The following is a 20,006-nucleotide window of genomic DNA, read 5'->3' as shown; positions in this document are numbered from 1 at the left end:
CAGTTGGATAATGGAATCCTTTTTTATTGTTAAACGCAAAACTGCACTCCCTAGAGGGAACATTACAAGGCCATCTAAACATATACTGCACATTATGACAAGAGGGACAGACATTTGCATCTAGGTGCTGACCAATGAATAGAGGTCGTTTAAGAAAGGAGGGGGTTCCTGTTCAGGTACTCTGCCAGTGGCTTCTGCGCAGATTTGAGATCATGTCGCCTAAGGTGCATTCCCGGGGACATCTCTATTGCACATTGACGAATCACCAGAAAATGTATGCCCATTTTGCAAGAGATTTTGTTATATGTGCCGCCAGCACCAAACCAGAGAGAGGAGTATAATTAATAAGGTGCAGGCCCCCTGGACCCATCATAGATACGCTAGTGGATAGAGCAGCCCATCCAATAAGATCATGCTCTAATCTATTTGGTATATTGGTCTAATCCATTTGCAACTAGCATCATCAGCCACTGACAATGGCCCTGGTGGTTACATTTATTGAATTCCCTGTTTGTTCCGTAAACAATTACTATATGGGACAGATTACAATTTTGGAAGCTCATAAATGTCATTATGATACATTTTTTAACTAAATTAATCTTTAAAAAAAATAGACCAATAGAGACCTATACAGTTGAAATAGTCAAACTAAAAGACATGAGAATTCCGGGAGAAGACCATTTCCAGTAATTAGATTTTGGGACATAATTTATCAATTTATGGTTTTATAATTTCTCATTGCTGCTTTTTGCCCCAAACACACAATACAAGAAAGTATCAGAAATCGCTCAGGCACTGTACACACACACACACACACACACACACACACACACACACCCCATCCACGATGTGCAGGCCCGTGCATCCTCAATGACCCCTCAGAAGAGAAAGGACCTCCTTAACAAAGGGCTATGTATCAGCATGGCCCCCGGGCCCTGTCCCTCTCTCTGCAAATTAATGATTGACATCCATTCTGCGACCATCCAATGATTTCTCCAGCGCTTGCAGTTCGGACATAACTATATGGTGTCTCTAAACTGCCTGCGCCCTGTGCGAGGACAGGGCATGCAGCTGACATCCACTGACATCAGCTGCCCGCCCCGCCCCCCCCCCGCGCATCATGGCCGCCCCCCCGCATCATGGCCTCAACGCTGGGCGTTCCCATACGGGGATGCCCGGAGTCCCTGCCCGCTGTGTAGGGTGCATGCTCCCTGCATTTGAATATGCGCAGACGCACATCATCAGTCCCCCGAACGCACAGGGGACCAAAGCAATTGGAATAAGGTCACAAATGTAGCATGTGCATCATCATAGAAACATTTTCATTACAAACTGCCAGTGTCAGCAGCAATAAAATATAGCCTAGGCACGCCTAGCTATACCTGAACCCAGCAAAGCAAGATCTGGCCAGTTCACTTATATCAACTCAGTAGGTCATGACTAATAACACACAACAGACTCTGTACTCATTAGCAAGTTTTAAAAGGACACCATTCAAAGATGTACACGCTGTATCAAGAGTGAAGGAGACAACGGGCCATATCCAAATGTTTTAGGGCAGGCAGCCACTAGAGAGCACCCAACGGAACTATTTAAATGTGGCCCCGTTCAGGCAGGTATGGCTGCCGGCCTCAGCATTTCAGCTTGCATCCCCCTGGCGTGGCTAGCTCAGTTGAGCGCTCAAACAGGATTTTTTGTGCCGCGTCCATTAGTTTGGTTGTGTTTAGCCGCTACGCACGGCTAAACCGGACCTTATTGAGCACAATAAAAACAATAATTTGAATACTGTGCCGCGATCTCCCGTCACTTTAAACATTTGAATATGGACTGAAATGTTGCCCATAACAACCAATAATATATACTTTTATAGAATGCATTTGATAAATGCTAGCTACAAATGTGGTTACTATGGGTAATTTACAAAGAAAAAAAAGGTATATACAGCGCTTGGGTTTGACTGAATATACATTTAATAAATTATATTGACATACAATAATAAAGTGATCAGAGAATTAATTCTCTAAATAAAATAAAAAAATAATAAAAAAAGCTTAAGAATGGGGAATAATTCCTGCTAGCATGATGGGTCCATGGAGAGGATTAAATACATATCCATTGCACCAATAGATTGTATAGTTACCAGATAAAGTGGGTGAGAATGGTAGGATCTCTTTGCTTGAGAATGGTAGTATAGAAAGTCCCGGTGATTACCCAGTGAAGGATCCAAATTCACTCAGAAATGTAGGTATATGCAGACTTGATGGTATAGTGAATACCCGTCACCACAAAGTGGTCTGAGATTGTAGGATCCAATTGATGAATTGATGAACTGGTTCGGATTGGGATGGATGGAAATCTGGTTTTCTCTCTTAACGGTGCAAGTTGGAACAAATTGGAGATGTGGCTCAAGGCGTTACAACGTGTTCACACCTCTCCATGTCAGACGGTTCTCCTTTATGCACATATGAGAACCAGCTGAAATAGAGCCATCCTAATGAAAGGAATCATCTTATAGAGAGAGAAAAAAAAATAAATAAAGGATTTTTGGCGGTCTCGGTTAGATCATGGAAGTGGACGAGAGCCTGTTTGTGAAACGTAAAAGCCATGTGGGACGGATGCTGCATCTCAGCAGTGGATATTTAGAGGGATTTGCAGGGAGACTGGTGACTGCTTTGTGATCCCAGTCCAGAAGCGTGATGCCACTACATTGATGGCCGCCAATCAATTAATTTGTGGAACCAGGAACAATGATATACTCTGATTCCTGGCGGGCCTACAATACGGAGCAGCTTGAGCAGGCCGGATATGAACATGCTCGTGTGAAGCATAGATTTAACTTTGTTGACCCAGAGACAGGTGTTCACACCCAGAACATTGAGCACCTGTGGGGGGCATGTAAATGCCGCAACAAGCGCCAAAGAGGCACGTCACGCAAACATTTAGACTCCAACCTGCAGGAATTTATGTGGTGGAAAACTCTGATAATGCGTTTCTCCGTATTCTGCATGCACTTACGCTGCTTTCTAAGGCCACTGCACAGTGTGAAGTGTGACTTTGTTATTAATGTTTTATTTCGTTATTAATGGTCATTATTCATGTTCTGAATTATTAAGTAAATTCGTTACACACGTCGCCATTACTGTGTCAGATGTATGATTTGGCAGGTGTGAATGTGTTCCTAAAACACCCCCACTACCCACGCCAACCCAAAGCGTGGCGAGGAAATGCGGAATGCGTCCTGCCGACCTTTTCATACCCCCACTATCCACGTCAGCGTGGAGTCGATTTTATAAAGTGTGGTAAACACAGGGAGCCCCGCGGATTATTTACATGTATTCCGCGTCCCCTCGACACACTGTATAAAATAAACTCCACGCCGGCGTGGATAGTGGGGTATGAAAAGGTCGGGAGGACGCGTTCCGCATTTCCTCGCCACGCTTCGGGGTGGCGTGGATAGTGGGGGGGGTGCAAAATAAAACGCCAAAAATGGCATGGGTGCTTTCAAAATGAAGCACCCATCATATCTCATAGCATGGGTGCTTATACAATGAAATATTGCATCGCACCCAGTGTATGGTGCCGTGCGATCAGATGCGAGTCTCTCCTTGGGCAGGAGTGCACTTAATATTAACTAAAGGAGCATCGGATCGCACGGCACCATACACTGGGTGTGATCCGATGCAATACAAATTGCTTGGTTGGCGCCGTGGTACTACACAAGTACCGAAACCCCACAGTGGATCCCATTACCTGGGGGCCCACCTCCTGCTCACATCAGTTACATTATCCATAGGTTTCATAATGCTGCAAAAAAATAGGGCGTATTTTTTTGCAGAGCTAATCTGGTACACACCATCAGGCATGCACTACCACTATTTACTATATAAATATAAACCAATGAGGTCGCTGAAGACATGGGCCCCTACTAATGTATTCCCCCGATGTGCCCTTCAAGCCCCAGTCTGACACTAGGGATGCCAATCCTGGGGCATTTATGCAATCCCAGGATTGAAAAATGCTCTAATTGGCACCCCTAATAAAAAAAAAAAAAAGAAAAACCCCGCCCCAAACCAACCGCCGTGCACTATTACTTACATGTTCGGTCGGTACAGCACGCGGTGCGGCCAGGTAGCGGGGTAGGCAATTCCGAATTGAAAGGGTCAGGAACAGTCTGGCAGTGCCTGAGCGAGTGCTCAGACGCTGCCCGTTATTAGACTGCGCATGCATGCATGCGCAGTCTAATCCCAAAATCATGAGATTGGAGACTCCGATCACGGGATTTAAATCCCGGGATTGGCCACCCTACTGCTATCCCATGACTTTTTGGCAGTGTGTATGACCGTGTGTGCAGTCCCGTACGTTGCTATCGCCGACTAGATTTTGACTGCATGCAGTATATAGATACACAGAATTATCTCTTGAAGATAGCACTACCAGTACATGCAGCCAGATACCAAAAATTAGCGTTACTGTCACTGCTACATAGATAACAATAGTTTACAAGAAATGTATGTGAACCAGATGGAGCTTTCCCTTTAGTTCCCTCAAAGTTTAGGTCACCACAATTGTAATAAAATGACAAAACAGGGACAACAGGATTCCCCTTCGTTTGTACTGGGGACCAATACTTGTTTGAAGAATTTCCTGAAATGACAGGAAAGCGGTCTTTGTCCCTCCGCAGGGAAATAGACCACAGAAAAATATAATCGTGCAGCACCTTTGGTGCTCCAAAAGGGGGGTGAGCGCAAAGCAGCCCCTTGTGGGCTCGCTTTGCTCGCCACGCTGCGGGCACGGTGGCTCGCTGCGATCGCCACAGGTTCTATTCTCCCTCTATGGTGGTCGTGGACCCCCACAAGGGAGAATAGCCCCTGTGAGTCAGGATCCCCACTATCGGAGCGTCATCCGGCACCCCATTTGCCTTGGTTCCTCCTTTCCATCGTAGAATTCTGCTATTTAAATATTGTAGTAATCACTGCTCAACCATTGATACAGTATAATCTCCTTTCCAACTGCTCCCTCCCCACAGCCCTTCTCTGCCTGGCCTGCCTCCCTACTCACCTCACTGTTCCCAAGTCCAACCTACAGTGTGTGGCTAGTTACTTTGGGCTGGCTTCTGCTTTGAAACCAACCGTGTGCACTTCTCACCTCCCACTTCATATGTTCCTCTCCCACCTCTGTCCTCCCTCCGCTTCCCTCACAGAACCCCCCCCCCCCCCGACTTCCCCCCATTTCAGCTCACTTATACCCCTTTCACACCAGAAATGCAGAGACAAACCCGGGAATTCAGTTCCCGGGTTTGGACCCATTCACACCAGAAAAGTCCCTGCATTTTCTGGTGTGTGAAGGGGGTGGGAAGGAGGCCGGCAGGAGGTGGGGAGGAGGCGGGATGGCGTCAGGCAGTCAGCGGAGGTTGGCAGAACACTCACCCCGGTTGCTGGTCCTCCGCACAGGCCAGAGATCCACACAGGCGGCGTCGCAAATGACGGGACAGGCGGCGGATGAATATGACCCAGTTCTCCAGAGAGCTGCGTCATCATCCACTGGCTGTCCCGTCATTTGCGCCCGCCGCCTGCATCAAATCCCCGCTGGACAGGACACTGAGGACCCGGCAACCCGGGTAAATATACCCTAACCCATTCACACCAGCCAGGTTGAACCCGGAAACAACCCTGCTTCATAGCAGGGTTGGACTGCCGGCAAATTAGCCCGGTAATTTGTCCCGGGTACCTTTCACACCAGAGGTAGTACCGGGTTGTTCCCAGACTCAACCCGGGAATTTAGGCTGGTGTGAAAGGGGTATTAGCTGAAAATGTAACCAGTAAAAGCAGCGATTTTCAACTCACGGCACACCAACAAGATTTTTTAAAATTGCCAAGGTACACCATCAGTTCCCCACAAGAAAATAAAAAAATAAATCAGACACTGGCCCCTACAGGAAAATAAATAAAAATACATTTGCGCCCACATAAAAAAAAAAAAGAATAATTTACACGGTCCCCAGTGGAGCACAAATATAAATCACAGTAAAGTACCTTACAGAGTCATTGCCAGAACACAGGAGATACCGTATGCCAACTGTTTTCAATATGAAGTGCCCCAGGGTGTTAAAAAAGAATCTCTGGCTCCGACTGCACACTCCAGAACTGCTCACGGCACAGGACAGTGAAATGCGTGTGTTATTACCTTGCTTCCATACACTGTATCAGCTATGGTGTGAGCTACAGATGGAGTCCCTCTCATGCTGGCGATAGAATCACCAGCCCCGCCAGCAGGAAGCAACAGAGCTCCCTGCCGCTATCCACCGCCTCCTCGAAACCCCCCTAAGCCTGCCCGTCTCCCTGAAGCCACCGACTGACTGGGACGCGCGTGTGTGTGAGATGCCTATTGGAGTCCCTCTCCACCAGCGCTCGCCAGTGGGGATGCTCTGGTGAGCGCCGGTAATGGGAGGGGCTCCATCTGTAGGCTTTTATGAGAATGTCAGCAACAACCTTGATAATGGAAATGCAGTAGACGTGGTCTTCCTAGATTTTGCTAAGGCTTCTGAGACGGTTCAGCATAAGAGGTTGATAAATAAAATGGAAGATCTGGGATTAGGGGTAAGAATTTGTAAATGGGTAAGGAACTGGCTGCGTAATAGAGAACAGAGAGTGGCTATAAACGGAGCAGTATATGATACCAGTACTAAGTGGAGTGCAACAGGGGTCGGGGTACTTCTGTAATTTCACGGCGCCGGAAGTGCAGAGGCTCGCGTGCCGCTATGAAACTTGGCAGCCTGCCAGAGGCTCTGTTTCACTGTGCGCGTGCCGCTCTCGCTCTGTCTGACTAAGCTCGTGCCGCTCTAGCTGTACGTAAACAGCGTAGCGGCCGGCCAGCAGCAGCAGCAGCGCTGCCCAGGCGCTGACAGGTCAGTGTCACTTGTAGTTCCACAGTGAATTAGGCAGCACCTGGGCACCGCTGACAACGGGGGTATGTTAAAGTGGACACCCCGGCACTAAACTGTACGCAAGATTCAGACGCAACTGCGTCTGAATCTTGAGTCACATAGATAGCCGCTAAGAAGCCGGAAAGCCTGGATTCCCGACGTGGCCCTATGGGAACACTATTGAAACCCACCCTCAGTGCCACTAGTGGACGCCACAGCTGTGGACCGTGTAAATCCCACTATCCACGCCCACCCGAAGCGTGGCGAGCGCAGCGAGCCCCGCGAGGGGCGGCGGTACGCGTCCTACGACCTTTTCATACCCCCACTATCCACGTCGGCGTGGAGTTGAGAATAGATTAGTGTGGCGAGCGCAGCGAGCCACCGAGCCCGAAGCATGGCGAGCGCAGCGAGCCCCGCGACGGGAAGCGGATACCTTCACAGCTATCCGCATCCCCTGGCGGGCTTCACAGGTGTCAGCGTCCGCTGGCCACGCACCGAGCCCGAAGCGTGGCGAGCAGACGCTGACACCTGTGAAGCCCGCCAGGGGACGCGGATAGCTGTGAAGGTATCCGCGTCCGCTCACCACGCTTCGGGCTCAGTGGCTCGCTGCGCTCGCCACACTAATCTATTCTCAACTCCACGCCGACGTGGATAGTGGGGGTATGAAAAGGTCGTAGGACGCGTACCGCCACGCTTCAGGTGGGCGTGGATAGTGGGATTTACACGGTCCACAGCTGTGGCGTCCACTAGTGGCACTGAGGGTGGGTTTCAGGCTTCTTAGCGGCTCGAGATTCAGACGCAGTTGCGTCTGAATCTCGCGTACAGTTTAGAAGCCCCGGCATCGCTGTGCCGGGGTGTCCACTTTAACATACCCCCCTTGTCAGCGGTGCCCAGGTGCTGCCTATTTCACTGTGGAACTACAAGTACCACAGTGACATTGACCTGTCAGCGCCTGGGCAGCGCTGCTGCTGGCCGGCCGCTACGCTGTTTACGTACAACTACAGCGGCATGAGCTCAGTCAGACAGAGCTAGAGCGGCAGTGACATTGACCTGTCAGCGCCTGGGCAGCGCTGCTGCTGCTGCTGCTGGCCGGCCGCTACGCTGTTTACGTACAGCTACAGCGGCACGCGCACAGTGAAACAGAGCCTCTGGCAGGCTGCCAAGTTTCATAGCTAGAGCGGCACGCGAGCCTCTGCACTTCCGGCGCCGTGAAACTACAGAAGTACCGGGGTCGGTGCTAGGGCCCCTTTTATTGAATATATTTATTAAGGATATTGGGGTGGGTATACTCAGCAATGTTTCCACCTTTGCTGATGACACAAAACTGAGCAGAGTAATTAGATCAACCGAGGATATCTCCGCGCTTCAGAGCGGTCTTAATAAATTAGACAAGTGGGCAGAAAAGTGGAAAATGAGGTTCAATGTGGATAAATGCAAGGTTATGCACCTTGGGAAACATAACCAGTGTGCTAGCTATAACCTAAGCGGGGAGGCACTGGGTAATTCAGAACTTGAAAAGGATCTAGGAGTCCATATAGATAACAAACTGGGGTGTAGTGCTCAATGTCATATAGCAACAAATAAGGCAAACAGGATACTGGCATGCATAAAAAGGGAAATGGAGACTAGGAACTCAAATGTAATTATGCCACTGCACAAAGCATTGGTTAGACCACATCAAGAATATGGAGTGCAATTCTGTGCCCTGCACTATAAAAAAAGGACATCACAGAACTGGAAAAAGTCCAAAGAAGAGGGGGGGGGGGGGGGGGGATATATCAGCTGCACTTTTCGTATGTACCATCACAAAAGCGATGGCATTAGCCATTTTAGTCTATGGGCTACATATTGCACAATTTACCTGGAGAGGGATTGTCAGGATCCCTCCCCGGTAACCGCCACTGGTGCATGTAGTGTTCATTCTAGCACCCGCCAGATTTGAAATCCCATGCAGTTCGTCTTCCCTGTCTGGGGTGTCGCTGTCTGCTGTAGTGCTTCTAGCACAGTGTGGTCTGTATATCAGCACTGATATGCAAACCAGACCTGTGCTAGAAACACCACAGCAGGCAGTGAGACACCGCAGGCAGGGAGGAGGAACTGCATGGGTTTTCAAAGATGGCGGGTGCTAGAATGCATACAAGGTGCATGAACTGTCTAATGGCCACGCATGTGCAGTAGGTCTGCAACATGATGTCTACACATTGTAGGGATGTTCCTGGATGCGGTATTAATAGCAGCATTAAGAATTTCTGTTTATCGAGTCTAAGCCCCTATAAACCGTAAATGGGCAGCTTAATGTTGTATTTGCCATCTAATACATCCAATATCTGCATTCCCCAGTGTCCTTTATGCCTTTTTTTTTTTTTACATAAATGTGTGCGTATATACAGTTACACAGTAGGTAAGGCCGAAAAAAGACTTGCGTCCATCTAGTTCAACCTGGTATAGATATCCATTGCTGATTTGGTAGGTTCTGATATTTTACAGACAAATTATATTTCTTATTTGTACCCATGGATGTTTTTCTCCAGTAAATGTTTGTCCAACTTTGCCTTGAATGCATTTAATGAGCCAGCCGTTACCACCTCTCTGGGAAGAGAGTTCCAGAGTTTGACTGTTCTGACCGTAAAGAAATTCTTTCTACTAGCTGAATGAAATCTTTTTTCTTCTAATATATACTCGTGTCCTAGATTCCTTTCTAGTAGAAAAGAGGGTGTGTGACAGTTCCTTATATTGGCCCTTGATATACTTGTACATGTTGAGCATGTCCCCCCTTAAACGTCTCTTTTCTAATGTAAATAGTCCCACATTGCTTAATCTCTCACCGTAGCTTAAATTCTCCATTCCCTTAATAAGCTTTGTTGCTCGCCTGGACTTTTTCTAATTCTATGATGTCCTTTTTATAGTGTGGGGCCCAGAACTGTACTCCGTACTCGAGGTGAGGTCTCACCAATGCTTTATATAGTGGCATAATTACCCTTGAGTCCCTAGTTTCCATTCCCCTCCCCCTCTTAATACATGCCAGAATTTTGCTGGCCTTTTTTGTAGCTAATTACAATGGGCACTACATCCCAGTTTGCTGTCTATTTGGACTCCTAGATCCTTTTCAAGTATGGAATTACCCAGTTCCTCTCCGCTAAGGTTGTAACTTGCACACTGGTTGTGTCTCCCAAGGTGCATAACCTTACATTTATCTACATTGAACCTCATCTTCCATTTTTTTGCCCACTCATCTAGAATTGCAAGATCATTTTGAAGCATGGTGACATCTTCTGATGATTTGATGACTTTGCTAAGTTTTGTATCGTCCGCAAAGATGGATACATTGCTGAGTAACCCTATCCCAATATCGTTAATAAAAATGTTAAACAAAATGGGCCCCAAAACCGAACCCTAGGTGTGGAAGACTCCCCTATTACAGTGGGTGGCTCTCCCGCATTCCAATCATTTCCTAGTGGGCAAGATGAGGGATAAAATACAATGGGCATATTAAATGGTAATATCGCACCCGATCGTCCATCTTAAGCAACAAGAGATCACGGGGGGGATATGCAACTGATGTTTTTTCTGTGCTGATCGCGCATAGAGGCTAAACACAAACAAACTAATGAGTGTGTCGTGAAAGCTCCCGTTTCAGCATTCAAACATATGACTTTTCGCAAACTTTAGCTCACAACCCGTGTGGGGTGTGAGCTAAAACGCTGGTGCAATCAGCCGGATGCACCGGAATGGAGCGCCATTTGAATAGCAGATACTGTAGCTCCATTGGGTGCCCTCTAGTGGCTGCTGGCTATGCAAACATTTGTATAGGCAGGGCTATTTTTCAGTAGGCTCCAGCAGGAACTGAGGCCCTTCTGAGGCCCTTATTCTAGTTCACTCTTTCGGTACTTGTGTAGTATCACGGCTCCCACGATGGGGGATCGTATAGGAAAAAAATCGCATTGCATGCCATCGCATGCGATGTGATGCGATGTCATTTTTCACAGAAATCATTGACGTGTTAAAATCATGTTAAATGCACCCCAAAGGGCATTTGTTACTGTACCACCCCCACTATGAACGCCAACCCGAAGCGTGGCGAGCGCAGCGAGGCCGCGGTACGCGTCCTACAAACTTTTCATACCCCCACTATCCACGTCGGCGTGGAGTTGAGAACAGAAAGTGTGGTGAGCGCTGCATTTAAAGTAGTAGCAAACATGTTAAATGCATTCCAAATGTCATTTTTCACACTGTACCACCCCCACTATCAACGCCAAACCGAAGCGTGGCGAGCGGGCGGCAGTACGCGTCCTACGACCTTTTCATACCCCCACTATCCACGTTGGCGTGGAGTTGAGAATAGAAAGTGTGGCGAGCGGACGCGGATACCTTCACAGCTATCCGTGTCCCCACGCGGGGCTTGCTGCGCTCGCCACGCTTCGGGCTCGGTGGCTCGCTGCGAGCCACCGAGCCCGAAGCGTGGCGAGCGCAGCAAGCCCCGCGTGGGGACACGGATAGCTGTGAAGGTATCCGCGTCCGCTCGCCACACTTTCTATTCTCAACTCCACGCCAACGTGGATAGTGGGGGTATGAAAAGGTCGTAGGACGCGTACCGCCGCCCGCTCGCCACGCTTCGCTCGCCACGCTTTGGTTTGGCGTTGATAGTGGGGGTGGTACAGTGTGAAAAATGACATTTGAAATGCATTTAACATGTTTGCTACTACTTTAAATGCATTTGGATGCATTTGTGATCAGAATCGCCTGCCATCGCATGGCATGTGATTTTTATAACAAATGCATAAAAAACACAGGAAAAAAATCGCATCGCATGCCACTACATATGGCATGCGATGGGAGCCGTGAAGGTATACAAGTACCACTCTTTCTGACAAAATATTTCTTAGATGGACAAAACCATGTGCACTGCAGGTGAGGCAGGTGTTACTTGTGCAGAGATAATTAGATTTGGGTGGGGTTTTACACCTGCCTCACCTGCAGTGCACATGGTTTTGTCCATCTAAGAAATATTTTGTCAGAAAGAGTGAACTAGAATAAGGGCCTCAGATCCTGCTGGAGCCTACTGAAAAATATCCCTGTGTATAGGGCACGATGAATCACATATTTAGAGGGGGGGGGGGGGGGGGGGGTGAATAAGTGGAAGCTACAGATCCTCCTGTTTCTCACAGAAAGGGAGAATCCAGAAGTAGGCAATCATTTTACATCATTTTGTACCATGTACTGTAGGCAAAAAAAAAAAAGTTAGAGGAAAAGGACATTTTAAAAGGTAGAAATCATGGGGATATGCAACCATCCGTTGCTATTTTAGAAGGGGGAGCATTGAAGAGGGATCACGGCAGAACGAGTCCGAGTTTAAAAGCCATCAGGCCTGTTCTGACAATTGTCGCAATCCCGGCCTTATATTGTCAATTCACGCCCATTTATGCTAACATACGCCCCTTTTTTCGGACACTGAATACCACCTGCCGATCTGCTCAGGCAAACCGCAAACGGGCCAGGATCACGGCCGGCTGGAGGGACAGACAGCCGTGATCCGGGATTGCATAACCCCCTATATATGATGAAACAGGGATGCTGGGATATTCCTTTAACAATGGCTACCTTAAGCAGGGATCTAGCTATAAAGACAGTGAAGCTGCAAGAGCCAGTGTCATGCATCTGATCTACAACAGTCACACAGCCATAAATCCAAAACATTTTTCATTAGGGCCTCAAGAAGTTTGTCTGAGAACTAAACATTCTCCAGGGTTTTGCATGGACATGTTCTACCTGAAAAACAAGCTCTGGCGGATCACACGCAGGACAGGCAGCAGAAACCTCATTTTGTTTTCAAAGGAACAAACTTGAGAACTACAGAGGGAGGAACATTTTTGATGGCATGTACAAGCCAATTTTAAGCAACAGAGCACATAGCTCATTTCATTATAGTGGTACAATTATGAACAAGCCATGCTATACCGTGGCCTCTATTGATGCATGACCGCTCCTGTTTATCTAGGGCTAAACCATTTAGTCCCATCATTTTATTCAAATGTAATAATCAGTGCTCAACCATTAATTGCAAAGCGTAGAATTCTGCCCAGTCTAGAAGAATTTGTATAGGAGGAACATTAATCTGCAGAGACCGACCATACAGATGAATACCTTAAGGCCATTACAAAGTGCTATGAAAATAGCAGACATGTGGTAACTAGCATAGTTTTGGTACTGCCCCAATCCTTGGTCCTACAGACCACATGTATGTTTTTTTTTTAATAAAATCATCTGATTCTATTAGGGCTTCCAGTCTATGGTACATGCATGACTCACCAAGAATAAATGTGGAGCTACAGGGTTATGGGGAGACGGTGGGGGTCTGTTAAGTATTACAGGTCGAGTATCCCGTATCCGAATATCCGTTATCCGAATTATGGACATTCCAGAAAGTGAAAAAAAATTTTTTTTTTGCTAAAAACTCACTGACTGGGGACATATGTAACAGCATCACTGGGGACATGATATGTAACTGGCACTATATATGTGCAAGACAATGATTGCTTGGCATTCAAATTCAGTGCTGAGATAGTACACATTTTGTTTCACGTTTTGAAACCTTGTTTTTTGAACAATTAAAATATGTTTGTGTGTATTTTATGTGGTAATAAAATATATTTGTGTGTATATTATGTGTTTATACAGCATAAATGCAAGATACTTCAAAATACATCATTGAAATATTAAAATATTCCGAAATACGGAATAATCCGTTATCCAAAATTCTCCTGGTCATGAGCATTTTGGATACGGGATACTCAACCTGTACTATAAGGGTGCTCAGGGGAGAAAACTTTGTTACTCCAGGGCCAAGCAGCAGACAGAAATGGGCTCCTATCAGAGAGGAATTTGTTTCTGTAGGGGTGAGAAACATGCCCCTGAAGGATGATAAATGTGCTCCTATAGGGGTGAGCAGGATAAACGTGTTGCCATAGGGGTGAGCAGGAGGGAGATAAAATAAAAAACTACAAGGGTTGTATTGGGTGAAAAAATGGTTGCTATAAAAAGTAGGCAGATTTAACACTTGTTACTGCATATGTGAGAGGGGGGAAAAAATGTATTACGAGGGTAAGGCAGAAGGCAAATCTGGGGATCAGACCATCCCCAAGACACATCAAACCCCTCCCCCAAGTTGGCATACCTCCAAATATTTTACCATCTCCAGACAGAGCTCCCGGAAAGGGGGCATGGCCTCACGGGAATGCCGCAATTGCAAGGCCATGCCCCCATTTTCATAGCTGTTGGGAGCTTGGCCAGTGCTGATGTCCACTGTCCCCCTGCCTCTGGGAGTAGATGCTGTCGGCAATGGCTGGGACGTGGGACAGTCCTCCAAAAAACGGGATTGGAGCAGTTGGGAAACTCCCAGATACTCGTTGCTCTGCTAAGTATGTGCACAGAGTCTAATCATGGGAAAGAGGGACTGGGGGCATGGCCAGCAGCTCACAGAGTTCTGGGCATGCCCCCACAGTGATGGCAGATGGAAGACATGGCTCACGATCAGTGGGACACCCAGAACGTTGGTAGGTATGCAGAACACAACTCTCAGCCTATGTGATAACAGCAGTGAAGGACAGCCGCAGAGCTGCCCAGCAGCTGTGACTGGCGGCTCCGCACAGCGTCACTGTTGTGCTCAGAAGCGTTTCTCTTTCGCCATTAGGCGGGTAGCCCCAACTTTTCCCACAGCTGCATGCAAATCACAATCTGACCTCCCTACCTTCCCTTGCTACTGCTACATGGAAAACCAAACTGGATTATTGGCTCTAGTGAGGGTATGGGTGAGCTGCAGGCTCAGCAGCCCCTAGACACCTGCCTCATGTATCTAGTGCAGGCATGCCCAAACTGTGGCCCTCCAGCTGCTGTGAAACTACACATCCCAGCATGCCTTGCTATAGTTTTAGCAATCGATAATAGGAAAAATGTGGCAAGGCATGATGGGAATTATAGTTTCACAACAGCTGGAGGGCCATAATTGGACATGCCTGATCTAATGGGAAGTCTATCGCTGGGATGAGGAAGGTACTACAGAGGGGGATCATGGCTTGCATACTATGTGACATCACCAACTACATGGATCAGGCATGCCCCCTCTGGTGGTTCCGTTCTGTCTCCATGGGAACTGTAACAATATATAGCATTATGGAATACCCAGAAAGAGGTTCCACTTTTCCTTGCAGTAAAATAGGTATTTTGCATGGTTAAGGAAGATTTATCATGGCTTCTTTCGGATGAGTACTCTGTCAGTGCAGGTCACAGACCAAATATTGTTCTGCCTCCGACATCTGGCTAGATAACAAGGCTAGTCAATCAGATATTTACTTCCATTGTCTAATGGTAATTAGACAAATCCACACTCATTTGAGATTGTATGTTATGGGCTCTTCGCAATTGGGTTATTTAATTAGCTCTAACGACAGTGCAGCTGGGTACACACTTGTCCAATTCTCATTCAGTGCAGCCTCTGACTGACCTACTGGTCAGACATTGGAGTAATGATCACACAACCTCTGGTCTCATTCAATTATAAATTGGTTTTGTGAAAAGATTTTTAAAACCTGCAGAAAAAAAAAAAAAAAAAGAAGTCAGACTAAATAGCCAATCACCAGACCAATTTAGAAGTGTGTGCTGTGGCACAATCCTTTCATCAGATTGTTCAGCATATGCAGATTAGACAGGTGTGTACAGATAGATTAAGGTGGGTATTCAATCCCTTCCGACAGGGGAAATAGCGGCAGGCGCCTATTCAATGCTGACCTTGCCCGACATTATTGAAGAGGCAGATCCTCAGAATAGGCCCTACTTTAAAAGCGGTCAGGACTGTTTTGTCGATAACGGCCATGAATTGTCGCGAACACGGCCAAACGTCGACAATCCATGTCGTTTACCTGGACACGCCCCCTTTTTCGCTGATCGCCAGGATGTATTGTTGCGACGGATCGCATGAAAAGTGTCATGTCGTGGGTCCTTTCATGCAGTTGTGATGCAGGGTTCCTGTGCACCTCACAATCGCAGATAAGACGGGCTGTCATAAATATTTGTTGCACCTTGTAGCCCTTATGATACATCGTATGGGATACCTCCCACTAGTGGATGGCGGGCCTTTGCCGAGACAGTTAGAATCATTTTTGTAATATCAATTTGACAGCTGTAAACATCTGAGCGCATTGAGTGAGATATTATTAAAGAAAATATTAACAAAATCATTTTATTGCCCCCTACCTGTATTACTTTAAAGCCATTTCTAAGTAGCAGGGCCGGTGCTAGGGTGTCCGGCGCCCTCCTGCAAACCATACATTTTGCGCCCTTTCACATTGCCATTGCAACAAGCTGCAACCCGATTGTGGGAGCGTATGCAACATGCGATCCTATGGAGGATCTCGGGTGCATGTACATGTATGCATACACCATCTCAGTGCTGTGTCCGCAAAATGTTGCAGGCACTAAAGGTGCCCATACACGCTGCGAGAATCACATACGTTATGGGCTAGATCGCATCGCACGGCATGCATGCAATGTGTGTGTGATGCGATCCGAAAGCAGTACAAAAAGTATGTGCAGCACATACTCTTTGTACTGTGCGATGCCCGCAGGAGTGCACATCGCATCGCACGCTGCTATTGCAGCGTGTATGGCCACCCCTCTCGTGACTGAGGGGGAAAGTAGGGGAGAGATGGACACAGGATGAAGAGGGGATGAGATAGAGGGGCCGGAGTGTTGAGGACTGGCAGTGGCACTGGCACAGCACACTGAGAAGAGGGAAGGAAGGGGAGGCGGCGCTGCTGCCTGTTCGTCATTTGATTGACAGCTGACAGGCACAGGGTAGGGGGTGGATCCAGACATGACAGGTCATCCAGGCATTCACAGACAGCGCTACATGCCTCAGCGCAAGTGACTGTGTCCAAACTGCCACCCGCTGTCAGACAGGCACTGCAGGCGGCGTGCAGGCTGTGTGTACTCACGGTGCAGGGAGCAGCTCTTTATACTTCCGCCTGCCCGCTGTCAGACAGGCGCTGCGGGCAGCATGCAGGAGCAGTGACAGTGAGGGTTGAGGCAGCTTTAGCAGAGCAGGGAGGGAGACAGCGCCTTTTCAGCATGGCGCCTCCCTGCTTTGCAGGAGCTGCTGAGTGGGTAGCGCCGGCCCTGCTAAGTAGCATAAACAGATTACAAAGAAATAATTCTGAAATATTTCCACACACATAAAATTGGTATCCTGATGCGAGACTCAGGAAGCGGCGCCAAACCAAGAGGAACAAGCATGAGAAACAATTACAAGGTGTAAGAAGCCAGATAGACAGGTCTAAACCAAAGGGAATTTCAAAGATACCGATCCCAAGAAGCTGTGGTCGGGAGATAGGTTGGGTGACAATGATGTCACATGGTGACATAATGTCACACCCTATCGGCTACTTTGATTTACCCCTTAGTAAGCTGAGACATTACAGAAAAACAATACATTACTTTTAAACTGGTGCAGTGCTGCTCTATGCACTGATAATAGACAGCGCAATGTGAAAGTGTGGGCACAGGGTAAGCTACTGTACCTGCACACGATCGTGCTAGATTGATACTATAACAAAAGGAATATTCAATAAGAGAGTTTCTTGTTTTAAATGATCAACAAAAGACAAGTATCTGTAGAAAATAATCCCTGTGTTATATACAGTAATAAATAAGTGGTATGGACCATTAGGTCACAACAATGTTGGTCGACATGAGTCTAGGTCAACACGAGTCTCACTCAACATGGGTTAGGTCGACAGTGAAAGGTCAACATGGGGTTTTTCTCATTTGTTTGTCCCGAATGTCAACACAGTCAACATGGACATTGAAACGAAGCACCACAACCCAGCGCATGGCCCGCTGCGCACGCCATGCGTCGGGCACACTATTTTATTCTCCCACCATGCCAAATTTGTGAAAAACCCCATGTCAACCTTTTGACTCTCGACACAATCCATGTCAACCTAATGACCCCGTCGACCAAACCCATGTCAACCATCATGCTTGTGACCCAATGATCGTATCCCTAAATGGAGAGAAAACCTTGTCAAACAAAACCTCATTTATTACATGCACTGACTAACGAAATATGTCACCAGATTGGCATTATTTGGGTAACTCTGGATAATATAAAGATTGACCCTGTATTGTAAAGGCAATTTCCATCGGAATTGCCAAAAATAACAAAATCTAAAAAGGTGACACTCTTACCACTGTGATATGTGTAGTGACCAGTTCTAATTTCATTACATATCCAAATGAGTGCTTTCAGCTTTTCTATGCTTTTTTTTTCTTCCCTGAAGCCCTGAGTTTACAAAAGGTTATATATTAATAGACAACACCCAACCCTAACACTGTCGCATGTTTGTTCAGAAATTATTTTGATATTATCCAAAAAAGGTTCCCGAGTAATGTCAACATTATCCAGTTGTCTATAATAAGCCATGTCATCTACACACAGGTGATACTGAACAACAAGGAATAGGCCTGAATGCAATCTCTTACCCCAGGACAGGAATTCGGTCACGTTCTTGTCCCGCCGGAGAGGTGCTGCATTGCATTCCTGACACAGGCAGATGAGTACATCTAGAAGGGTCTCCATACTTAAAGAGTCACAACCAGTTCCGTACGGGCCTCTGAGAAACATGTCCTCAAGTTCCTTCAGTCTCTTCTCCACAGACATCCTGAGAGCTGGACTTTACCAATTGTTTTTTTCAGAACTGGGAATGTACCAGCTGATTGTACCCCAGAAGAAGTGGGTATCCCCTACATGCAAGGACACTGGGAGAGTATCAAGTCTTAAAGATGGAGTAATGCTCCTCTGAAGTGTCTTTGAATCTTCTCAACCTTAAAAAGGTGTCTCCAGAATGCTAGCCCCCAATACAATTGAATATATAAATAGTAGTGGAAAAATTAGCAGCGGACTTGAAATGTTGGAAATGTTTTCCAGCAAGTAATACGTATAATTTCTATTGTATGTTCACTTACAAAGTGCTGTTTACCTACAATGACATGGATGTAGCTTTGTGCAAATATTAGATTTTTTTTAATGCTTTAGATTTAAATGTGCGACCCTTTATACAACTGACTTAATGTGTAAATTGTGGGTGCAATGTGAAAGTCACATACACTTTCCAAAGCATCTGCACATACAAAAGTACTGTATTTATTATTATCTCTCTATTGTAAACAGCAGCCATTTGTAGCAACAGAAAGACATACCTTATGTGTCACCCATACACCCAGCAGCACTCTCCCCAGGCGTCATGCATACAATGCACAATGCATACAGACTGTAACACTGACATACAGTGGCACCAGTGCTTTGTGATTGACACAAGCTCATAATGACACAATGAGCTTCCCTTACATGTCACACAGTGTGAACATCCCACAAAGTCAGTGAAGATTATGGTGGCTCTTTTTACAGAATATATAGCTACAAACTATCACTTTGTCACACAAACTAAAACACAGTAGTTCCCAGCAATGCTTCCATAGCACACACTCACTGACTCTCACTCACTGACTCAATCACTCACCTCCTTAAAAGCAAACGATTCTTCCAGCAGTGTGTTTTGTGTGTCCCCTCATCATGCATGTAATACGCAGCTATGCTCTACCATGTTCCTTCCTATACTGCATGTATGTATGTATGTAAGTTATATATCCCGCAGATGTGAGTGCTATCGTGCACCTATAGTGCTCTGGCGCAGGCTGATCCCTTCCTGTAGTTGCTGCAATCGGTTGCTTCTGTCCTCACCTGTGTAGGCCACGCCCAGACACTGGAGTGGGCGTAGCTACGGGCAGCACTGGCACGCCCGGTCGTGCACACCTGGAAGCCCACCTTCTTTCCACTGTGATTGACAGTTATTGCAGCATACTAAAATTTAGTTAATTACTGCATAACAAAAGTCACGTGGTAATTAATATAGCGTTCTAGATCTGTCCTGATGCTTTGATTATAGGCTGGCACTTATGATATATAGTTGGCAACATTTAAGTAAAGTATTCTGGCACGCTGGTGAGGGAATGGTTCACTGCTGGGGAAGTGTTG

General features: G+C 46.8%; 1 protein-coding gene across 1 annotated transcript in view; it reads right to left on the bottom strand.

The window, feature by feature from the left end:
- Nucleotides 1-19,732, bottom strand: part of CDC42BPG (CDC42 binding protein kinase gamma) — a 137,386-nt gene extending 117,654 nt beyond the window's left edge. Inside the window, exon 1 of the mRNA XM_083165171.1 lies at nucleotides 18,455-19,732. Within this exon, the coding sequence (XP_083021297.1) occupies nucleotides 18,455-18,632 (178 nt within the window). The 5' untranslated portion in view covers nucleotides 18,633-19,732. The remainder of the gene's footprint in view (nucleotides 1-18,454) is intronic.
- Nucleotides 19,733-20,006: the final 274 nt, after the last annotated feature.

The sequence above is a fragment of the Crinia signifera genome, chromosome 11 (genome assembly GCF_055691185.1).
Source record: "Crinia signifera chromosome 11, ASM5569118v1, whole genome shotgun sequence".
NCBI lineage: Eukaryota > Metazoa > Chordata > Amphibia > Anura > Myobatrachidae > Crinia > Crinia signifera.
This window is presented reverse-complemented; position numbering and strand designations above follow the sequence as displayed.